At 46.8% G+C, this 10,856-nt stretch overlaps 2 protein-coding genes across 2 annotated transcripts in view; both read right to left on the reverse strand.

The window, feature by feature from the left end:
• The window catches only part of SLC9B2 (solute carrier family 9 member B2), a gene marked incomplete in the record, with an annotated part of 44,991 nt that extends 43,795 nt beyond the window's left edge, over window positions 1–1,196 (reverse strand). The window contains 1 exon segment of the mRNA XM_027772919.1: window positions 218–1,196.
• A 734-nt stretch (window positions 1,197–1,930) lies between these two features.
• The window catches only part of BDH2 (3-hydroxybutyrate dehydrogenase 2), a 21,799-nt gene continuing 12,873 nt past the window's right edge, over window positions 1,931–10,856 (reverse strand). Inside the window, exons 10-12 of the mRNA XM_027772933.1 lie at window positions 7,136–7,194; window positions 5,975–6,067; window positions 1,931–2,144 (exon numbers count right to left, since the gene is read on the reverse strand). Of these exons, the coding sequence (XP_027628734.1) occupies window positions 2,091–2,144; window positions 5,975–6,067; window positions 7,136–7,194 (206 nt within the window). The 3' untranslated portion in view covers window positions 1,931–2,090. The remainder of the gene's footprint in view (window positions 2,145–5,974; window positions 6,068–7,135; window positions 7,195–10,856) is intronic.

Raw genomic sequence — 10,856 nt, forward strand, 5'->3', positions numbered from 1 at the left:
CCGCCGCTGCCTTCCCGTCCCCTCCGCGAAAGTCCTTCTTCCCCCGTCCACAGGTGCCCTCCTTGTGAAGGGACGGATTTGAACCCTTCCGCCAGCGGTCGGTTCTTTCTCATTTCATTCTCACTTCCATTTTCGCGTCTCCCTTCGTTTTCCGCCCCCGCGCGTGTGCGCATTTGCACGCGTGCGCATGCGCGTGCTCCCGGCGCGGACCCCTCACCTGCTCTCCACTCCTCCAGCTGCGCGCGGGAAAGCCGCTGTCTGCACCCCAGACACCCCCCTTCTCCCTCAGGGCCTCCTTGGAGGTGAACCAGCTGCACCCAATACCGTTGATCAGAGCATCCAAGCGTCGGCGTCCGCCTGAACACCTTCCCGCCCTGGAGCTGGGAGAACTCCCAGGGACATCCGGTTCCTCTAAGCACAAGAGTGAGAGAGACTTTTCCTTCATTCCAGTCATATGATCTCCATGGGTGCATCCACCACCCGACCGAAGTGGAAAATTCGGGCACACCCAGTTTTCTGGCTGGATTCTTCTTCACCCTTGCTGCTATACCGTTTTTGTGGTACAGGTTTTGGGGTAGCGAGGCCAGGAGGCATCTAAGGTCAGACTCCACTTTGGAGGATTCACGGTGTTCACAGAAGTCATTTGTTCTAGCGCGAATCCGCTCACGGCATAACGGATTCCATGACAGACTTGCACATTTCAGTGTCCCATTAATTCCCTGGATAAGTTACAGCATCTTAATGATGACATGCCGAAAGAAAGCAGCGTCCTAGTTTTACAGAAAACTAAAGTCCAGGGCAAGTCGGGTGGGTTGGTCTAGGGCCCAAACTGAACTATTTCCGATGCAGTAGTGGAAGAACTGATTTAGAATCGCAAAACAAATCTTACTATAATGGACTCTTCTGGAATGCTAGTCAAAATAGCCTTTGGTGGGAACTTTAACTTCCCTTCATCATTTGCACAACATGCTTCCGCACATATAAAATGTTGCCTTTTGGTTGTCCCTTTCAAAATTTCCCTTGTTAATACCTATTTTATAGGAAAAAAAGGTAAGAATATCTGTTCCTCTATTGGGTAGCTCAACGTGCATCCTATCATTTGGTCTTCTGAGGTCGCAACAGATAAGAGCACAAACATGAAACCCGAAAATTAAAAGAACTTCTCCCTAACAATGTTGTAGAATTATCATCCACAAGTTTACTTATACATTAAGGTGAGAAGCTCCCTTCCCTTTCCTTCCCTTTCCTTCCCAATAAGGGTCCCAATGTTCCTGACTCAGTCTCCTAAGTAGCTTGGACTACAGACGGTCACACCACTGTACCGGCTTAGCAGGGCCAGCAACCACGCCTGGGTCTCTCACGTGGCCTTAACCTGCCAAGGAGCAGCCTCCCCCTTGTCTAAGACAGATGTTTCCAAACTGAAGTTTATTTTCGAAATGATTCGCAGCGATTTCAGTATTTTTTATTTCATTTGTTGACAATGATTTCGGAAGACATCAGAAAGAGACGAAAACATTTAAAGAGTCAGAGTCTTGCAAACAGTGACATTATGAAACAGGACTTGTTTTCATGAATATGTCATTAATCAGAAAGAGATAACTGATGAGTTCTTCATAATCAGGTTGACTGTGTTCAGGAAAGGCCTGCCTTCCTTCCCACTGAGGAGCTTCGAAGTCACAAACTCCAGCCTCCGTCGATGACGACAGGGTTACCTGTGATGTAGGCAGACTGTGACAAACACAGAACACCACCGTCAACCAGGTTTGACACAGCCTACGTTTTGACATTTTTTTCACTGACTATGATAACTGAACAATTTTTTTTTTTGTGATAGTAGAAAATCACACTTAAAAACAATTTGGGGGGCCAGCAGGTGGTGTGGTAGTTAAGGCACTGGACTCCCACATGGCTGACCACAGTAGACGAAAACATTTAAAGAGTCAGAGTCTTGCAAACAGTGACATTATGAAACAGGACTTGTTTTCATGAATATGTCATTAATCAGAAAGAGATAACTGATGAGTTCTTCATAATCAGGTTGACTGTGTTCAGGAAAGGCCTGCCTTCCTTCCCACTGAGGAGCTTCGAAGTCACAAACTCCAGCCTCCGTCGATGACGACAGGGTTACCTGTGATGTAGGCAGACTGTGACAAACACAGAACACCACCGTCAACCAGGTTTGACACAGCCTACGTTTTGACATTTTTTTCACTGACTATGATAACTGAACAATTTTTTTTTTTGTGATAGTAGAAAATCACACTTAAAAACAATTTGGGGGGCCAGCAGGTGGTGTGGTAGTTAAGGCACTGGACTCCCACATGGCTGACCACAGTTCAAGCCCTGGACCTGGCAGTTTGCTTTCTCTTTCTCTCTCTCTCTCTGGTCAAATTTAAATGATAATAATAATAAAATTTAAAAAGTAATTTGAAAAAAAATGAATTTAGGAAAATCCAGACTAAGGTTCAGATGATTTATAACTGCGGAATGCTTCTGACCTCTGGAACTAAACAGCTTCTGGCTGACACCTGGGCACGCGCACATTCGGCCTCTGGTGTGAGAATCACAAAATGAAGGCGTGGCAGCACGGAGCCGTTCCCACGTGGGGTAAGTACAGGCTACGGCAGCAGTGTCGCTTGGAAACGCAGAACTATCCAGGACCTGAGTTTTATGTGACTAACATGCTTTGGAAACTAAGTGTGTCCAGTCTTAAAGAGGTCATGTTAATGGTCACGTAGAATTAAAAATAATAGAAGAGACCATATATTTGGTTGTGTTCAGGAAAGGCCTGCCTTCCTAACAAAATACGCAGGTAATCCCGAGTGCTGAAGCATGCTAAATGTGTTTTTAAAATTTACATGAATAGTAATAATTTATTAAACTATGAAAAAATATGCTACTTTCAATCATCCAAATCTACATAAAACTAAATGTTTTTTTTTTTAAAGGACTGGTTTATTTCTACACACTTATGATTTTCTAAAAAATGAAAGCTGAAGCAATCTTTTTGGTAGAAGTTTAAGATTTTTTTCATCAACTTAAAATAGATAATAAAGACTCATAATAAAGACTCAAATTCGTGTTCTTGGCTTTAAATTAACCTAAAGTCTGAAACAACTGAATAGGGAGGAAGGACAGACATCGTGGTAGGAGTACAAGAATGTGAAAAGTTCAGTATATGGGGACCAGCAGTTAGCGTAATGGCTATGTCACTGGACTCCCATGTAGTCGACCATGGTTCGAGTCCCGGACCCTGTGGCTTAAACTCATGCCTGGCACGTGTGCATGCATGCCCAAGATCCCGAGAGGAGAATGGAGAAGGGATTGCGGCGTGGCCATCCCCCCCTGGGGGGTGATTTCTCTCTTTCTGTCTCTCTGTCTCTCTCTGTCTGTCTGGCGAGCACATGTGCCCTATAGCAAAAACCTCTCCAAAAAAAAAAAAAAGTTCAGTATATGAAAGCTGACATATAAACTCGATAACCTAGGAGGTAGTTACATACTTCACCTAGAAATGACCCAAACTTTCCCAAGTTATTTTATTTTTAATTTTTTCAGTTTTGCTATAGGGCATGTATGCTCACTGAAGACAGAGAGGGAAAATGAGCAATTACCCCCCAGGGTAATGGTCCTGATGCAATCCCTTCTCCTCCACTCTCCTCTTGGGATTTTGGGCATGCACACATATGCACCTGGCATGATTTTTCAAGCCAACAGGTGGGGACTTGAACCATGCAGTTCAGCCATGTGGGATCCAGTATCTTAACCTCCATGTCACCTGCTGGCCTCCTGAAGTTCTTTTTTAAAAGGCAAGTGTTCTGGGGGGACCAGCAGTTAGCGTAATGGCTATGTCGCTGGACTCCCACATAGTCAACCGCGGTTCGCGTCCCGGACCCAGTGGCTTAAAACTCACGCCGGTTGTGTGTATGTGCGTGCCCAAGATCCCAAGAGAAGAATGGGGGAGAAGGGATTGCGGCGTGGCCATCCCCCCTGAGTGGTGATTTCTCGCTTTCTGTCTCTCTCTGTCTGTCTGGTGAGTGCACATGCCCTATAGCAAAAAACCTCTCCCCAAAAAAAAGGCAAGTGTTCTACAAATCAACTCCTCTAAGAAGGCAAAGGTCCTTTTGTTGTACCATTTCCAGCTAGAAAGTTTTCAAATATTTGGTAACCTAAGCTCTGGCTAAACACGGGTCGTCTGGTTTACTGGCAGACCCTCAAATCGAATGTCGTCCTGAGTTAAGACTCAGAGGAATCACAAAGGCTAACCTGCCCGCTTCATTAATAATTTGTCAGGCAAGTTCCCCAGCTACTAACCACTGTTGTTAATAGTTCTGAGAAGTAACTGCTTTGTCTGAAAATATTGGGTCGTTGGAAAAGTCATGACGCATTTTTGCATTTGAAAAAAATATATCATGACCTTTCTGACGATACCGTATTTCCTCTCTGTATTTGACACATTCACCAGCCACCTGGTGTGCATCATATTACTTAAAGAGGAGCCAGGTGGTCAGGAAAACCTCCCCACTCCCATCCACATCCCTTCCTCTCTTCCCAGACATTGTGCTCCCTGTCTGTCATATTCACAGATGACACAGGGATGTTCTTGCATTCTATACCTTACCGACAGTCCCTGCTTTCTCTGCTGTATGCTATTTAAAAACACACAACAGTGGGGCCAGCAGATGGTGTAGTGGTTATGTCACTGGACTCCCACATGGCAGACCATGGTTCGAGTCCTGGACCTGGTGACTTCAAACTCACATTGGGTGTGTATGCAGGAGTGCCGAAGATCCTGGGAGGAGAATGGAGGAGAAGGAACTGCAGTGTGGTCATCCCCCAGTAGGGGTGATTTCCCACTTGACCTCTAACTGTCTCTGTCTCTCTCCAGCAACCGCATACATGCTCCCTAAGGCAAAAAAAGTGTGTGTACATATACACACCACACAATAGTCATTAAGAGAGAAACTGGTTTGTAAGCAGATACAAAAGTGGAAGAGAGAGAAGGAAAAAATGTATACATGATGACAAAGAATGAATAGGAAAAATGAGCCCTTGGAACTGTCCCAAATAAGTCACCAGTAAAACTAAGAACATCACATGCCGATTCTGCATCCTCTAGACGTACGAACATCTGGTTAACCCTCTGCTCACTTCTGTGGGTTCACTTGTCTGGCTCACATCGAATCAGGGCTCCTCCAATTATTAAATTCATTTATTTATTTTTATTTTGCCAGAGGGCATATGTGCTTGCCAGAGAGACAGAGAGAACTAGAGAGGGAAGGTGAGAAAGCACCCCTCCCGGGAGATGGTCATGCTGCAGTCCCTTCTGGATTTCTTCCTCCTCTTGGATTTTTGGGCACGCACGCACACACGCTCAGCCTCTTTTTCAGGCCACTAGGTCTGAGACTCAAACCACACAGTTGGCCACGTGGGATCCAGCCACCTCAACCACCACGTCACTGGCTGGTTCTCCAGTGATAATTTTTAAAAGTGATGGTCTCGGGACCAGCAGGTGGTGTAATGGTTATGTCACTAGACTCCCACGTAATCAACCATGGCTTGAGTCCTGGACTGGTGGCTTAAAACTCACTCTGGGAATGTGTGTTGTGTGTCCAAGATCCTGAGGGGAGAATGGAGGAGAAGGGATTGCGGTGTGGCTGTCCCCCTGGTTGGGGAGAGGATTTGTCACTTTCTGTCTCTCTCTCAAAAAAAAAAAAAAAAAATCAATGGTCTCAGAAAATTGGGTACTTCACTTTTTTTCAGTCCTTCATTTCATTTGGCTCAAGATTTTGTGAAATGCAAAGGTGAGTGAAGAAGAGTGAGCGGCTCAGGTCGCAGTGGGCCTTGAGAGGTTGCAGCGGACGCCATCCCTTGCCCTGAACGCAGCGCTGCGGCACACGCTCTGAAATGGCATTGCCTGGATGAGCAGGGACGGCCCCAGGCGACCGTAACGAGCTCCTGGAAGGACAGCACCTACCTCGTCCGAAGCCAGATACACGCAGAGCAGGGCTATTTCTTCCGCTGTCGCAAACCTCCCCGTCTTCTGTCTCTTCAGGAAGTCGTTCAGTGCCTGGGACCAGAGACCAGACCAGACATCAGAGCCGTGGCCGACGCTGTGGGCTCACCTGTACCGCCTTCAGGGGCCCAGGGCTGTGGAGAGCTCACCCTGCGCTGAAGCCACAGACCTGTGACAGCTCAGAGAGCTGGCATTCAACAAGGGGGGGCGGCAGGTGGTGGTGGTTAAAGGTGCTAGACTCTCATGTGGCTGACTGTGGTTCGAGTCCAGGACCTGGGAGCTTGCTCTCTCTCTGTCCTCTCTAGTCAAAATTGAAAAATGTTGATAATAAATAACTCTTTAAGAAAAAAGGAGAGGGCATTTTGGGAGCCTCCTTGGTGGCACAGTGATTACATGCTGCTCAAACAAGGCTGGATCCCCAGGGAAGATCATGGGTTTGGTTCCCTGGTTAACCTGTACATGCCGGGACTCATGGTAACACTGTCAGGGTGTCCGTCTCTGTCCCTCCCTCTCTCTGTCTCTCATTCTCATGAAATAAACATAGACTATAAAAATTTTAAACAAAAGAGGGCATTTTAAAAATTCATTTTTATAAATTGTGGTAAAACACGACATAAAATCTACCATCTTGGGGCCAGCAGGTGGTATAGTGGTTACGTTCCTGGACTCCCACAAGGCCAACCGCAGTTTGAGTCCTGGACCTGGTGGCTTGAAAATCATGCTGGGCATGTGTACCCAAGATCCTGGGAGAACAGAGAAGGGATTGTGGCATGGCCATCCTCCCAGGGGGTGGTTTCTCACTTTCCCTCTCACTGTCTATCTGTGTTTGGTGAACACACGCATCCTAAGGAAAAACCTCTTTAAAATAAGACTACCATCTTAACCATTTGGTAGTGTGGGGGGAGTTCACACTGTGTACCACCACCACCCAGCTCCAGAGGGTCTTCTTTGGTGAAGACGGAACTGTATTTAAACAACAACTCTCCATCCCCCTCGGACCCAGTCCCTGGGGGACCCAGTCACCATTCTACTTTCTGTCTCAATGAATCGGTCTACTCTGCATTAGGAAGAGAGCATTTCTTAAACCAAACAGTCTGAACACATTAAGAAAGTCAGGTATACCTCTTCAGGATCAGGTCTGGCTTGTATTCTTTCTTGCAGAGATGGAGTATCAACCGTTCCTAAATCAGATAGGGCAGATAGGGACATTCAGTTTGATTACTTACTTAAACTGAAAAAGACATTGATAATCAACCGTTAAACTTTTTTCCATATAACACAGTAATTAGTGAAATCCTTCTTTCGACTGAAAATGACAATTTCACCTCTGCCTGTCTGATCTCTTATTTAATAAACTTATGACTTGCTTAATACCATTCCTATGATTTAAAAAAACAGACTGTGATCTATTTATTTTAGTCACATGTATACAAAGCCTTATGGATTTCAAGCACTTTTACATGCATCACCTCGGCTAACCCTCGCAACCCTGAGTGTAGATAAAGTCACACAATCACACAAACATGAGGTTTCAGGTCATCTCCAGGACTCAAAGCCACTCTTCACCCTCTGGGACAACTCCACAGTGGACATAGTTCTTAGTCATTTGTGGGCTCTAAATTCTCCTCATGGTCTTGCCTCCTTTCATTGGTTTCAAATTCTTATTTTTAACTCTTATTCAAGTTTCTAATAAAAAAGTTTTAAAAATTATTTTTCACTAAAAAAGAAAAATAAGGGCCAGTCATGGTGGTACAGCCGTAAGACAGTGCTCTATAAGGCTGGTCCCACACAGGAAGGTCCCAGGTTCGTGTCCTGGGGCCACCCTGGGCATGTCGGTGCTCATGTGCGTGCCCCAGGCAGGATCCAGGTTGGCGGGGTGTGGGGTGAGTCACCGCGTGAAGACCCTGCTAGAGCTGTTCTTCATTCTCTCTTCTTTCTCTCTCATGGAAGAGACAGCTAAACCTAAAAACAATATGAAACAAAACAACAGGGGCTAACTGGTAGCATGGTGGTTAAGGTGTTGGACTGCCACGTGACTGACTAAGGTTCAAATCCCAGTCCTGGTAGCTTGAAAATCATGTCAGGTGTGTGGGTGTGGCTGCCCAAAATCCCAGGAGGAGAATGAGAAGGGACTGCAGTGGCCATCCTGCCTGGGGGTGATTTCTCACTTTCCCTCTTCCTGTCTGTCTCCTCTCCAGTGAGTACGTGTGCCTTATGGCAAAAACTTTACAAAACAAGTCAAAACAAACAAAACATAAGAACAACACTAAAAATTTTCAAGTGCCACTTCTCCTAGAATATTTGTTAACTTGTATAATCTATAAATTATCTTTAGAGGGGCTTAAACATTTTTTTTCAGACTGAATATTCTGAGAAACCACGCAGCCTTTCTGGGGTTGTAAAAATTATTTCACAGTCGTCTTATTAGCTTCATCTTAGCCCATGCTCAGAGATTTGATAGTGTTGAGAAACCATGTCTTGATTTTAATGTCATTTTCCACTTTTTTCTGAAGAGGCTGAGAACGTTCAAAATCAAACACCCTGACTCCATTTTGGAGTTCGTTCTTGGAGTTCTCTCTCTTCTCTCACGTTGCACCGTAAGCAGGAGCACTTTCCACACCGGTGGCGGATTCTGCCTGAGCTCGGTCACTCTGCATCAGAACACCGCCGACCTTCCCATCACCGCAGGCCACGGTATCCAAAGCTTTCAGAAAATACGTAACAAATATTCTTTAACCAGCTTCCAATCTTTTCCTGCTTCCTTCATCAACGGCCTCCTGAGAGTCCAAATTTTCACCCAACAGCGTGCACTAGAAGCTTGCCGACACGCCCCCGAAATGTCACGTTTCAACAGCGTCCCTCCATGGGGGCTCAGGTACAGCAGTCCCGGCGCTCTCAGCCAGAACTGCGGGGCACGCCTCGCCGCTGCATGCACTGCAGTCACGGGTCTGCGGTGTCCATGGCACAGTGGAGCCGTCGTGGCAGGCGACCATGTCTCAGAGACCCGTGCCTACACAACCAGCAGCCCAACCCACACACTCACTCCTCCGCAGGCTGGCTTCCGTGACTGGCTCAGTGAGTCACAGCCGGTTCCCTGTTCCAGACGGTTTCATAACATATTTTCCAATCTCCTGAAAAGCCAAGCTGTTGAAACAATCACGATTTCCAAACCACTCTGCCATTTATTCCACCGGGTCAATGGTGCCGAGAGGAGCCGGGCCCGAGTCTCACCTGCGTGTACATCAACCCCTGTGAAAATCCCCCTCCTTGTTCTGGGCGTTACCTATAGCTACAGACCTAGTCCAAGGGAATCAAACGGAAGACCTCAGTCACTAAAACTGTAGTTTGAAGGAAATTCAATGAATTGTTCCCTTTAAGTCGATGAGTTTCAACCTAAATTACCTGTGAGATTTTCCAAATGATATACACCATTGTCCCCACCAACCCCCCTTCCCTAAACGCGGGCAGGCCTTTGGGTCTGGAGAGGTCCCATGGTCATTTTGAAATGCTTCCCTCTCCCTCACCCACCATTGATCGTGAACTAGTGAGAGAAACCTTGATCCTGAATGTACAATATTTAATTTCTTTTCAGAGGATACTAATCATCCTTATTGGCTGACTTCCAAGTCAGTGGTTAAGCACTGTGCATTGGGAGCCAGATCCCACAAGGCTGACCATGGTTTGAATCCCAGTCATAGCAGCTTGAAGAACACCGGGTGTGTATGCCTAAGTGCCCCAAACCCTGGGAGGACCGAAAAGGAGTGAGGTGTGACCATGGCCCACTGGGGGTGCTCTGTCCCTATCTTTCTCTCTCTCGTGAGCACATGTGCCCTCTGGCAAAAAAATTAAAAAATAAATAAATAAATAAGTAAATTTACATTTTTTTGAAATGTCTACCCATTTTGAGCTGGTGGGAGCAGGTGAATGGCATACCTACCTAGACACACCCACCTTTATTAAGAAAAGATAAGTTCTGGTTTTTCTTCTTTCTTTCTTTTCTTTTCTAAGGTTTTTGACATAGGACATGTACAATTGCCAGAGAAAGAGACAGTGAGAGGGAAAGTGAGAAATCACCCCCGGGGGGATGGCCACAACACAGCCCCGCCTCGTTTCCTTTTAGGATTCTGGGCATGCGTGCACACATGCCCAGTCTGAGTTTTAAGCTGCTGGGTCCAGGACTTGAACTACATGGGAGTCCAGAGACATAACCATTACCATCTGCTGGTCTCCACACAGTTTGCTTTTTAAACATACAGAAAAGTCAATAGCTTTTTTTATTTCTCAGCCGCCCCAGGTGGTTTACCTGACCTAGTGCTCTAAGAGGCTCCCCTGTATTCCTGCCGTCCTGGGAGAATGGTCTGTTTCTCACGTCCCCTGACAAACCCATCCTGGTCTGCTTCTGAGTCCAACCCTGGCCCGTTTGTCTCTGCCACTTGACTCTGAACCATCCCGCACACACGAGCAGCACTAAACCCACTGTATCTCTGACTTATTGCTAACGACTTAGGCTCTGCCTTCCAACTCGACCTGGACCGCCCCCTTAAAAAGACCAGGTCTGCCTCCCAACTCGACCTGGACCGCCCCCTGGAAAAGACTAGACTCTTTTTCTTTGAAATGTTTCCCAATGACAGATTAGGAATAACATGCCCGTGACAGACAAGCTCACATAGATGCTGCTCAGCGGCAGTGCCCGGAGGCTGGCCTGCGCGGCTGCTCACCTGGGCACACATGCCGGAGGCCGGCCTGCGCGGCGTCTCACCCGGACACACACAGTTGCACCGGAGGCCGGCCTGCGCGGCGTCCAACCCGGGCACACGCCGTCGCCACGGAGGGCGGCCGCGCC

This window comes from Tupaia chinensis, unplaced genomic scaffold (assembly GCF_000334495.1).
Source record: "Tupaia chinensis unplaced genomic scaffold, TupChi_1.0 Scaffold000315_1, whole genome shotgun sequence".
Taxonomy (NCBI): Eukaryota; Metazoa; Chordata; class Mammalia; order Scandentia; family Tupaiidae; genus Tupaia; species Tupaia belangeri.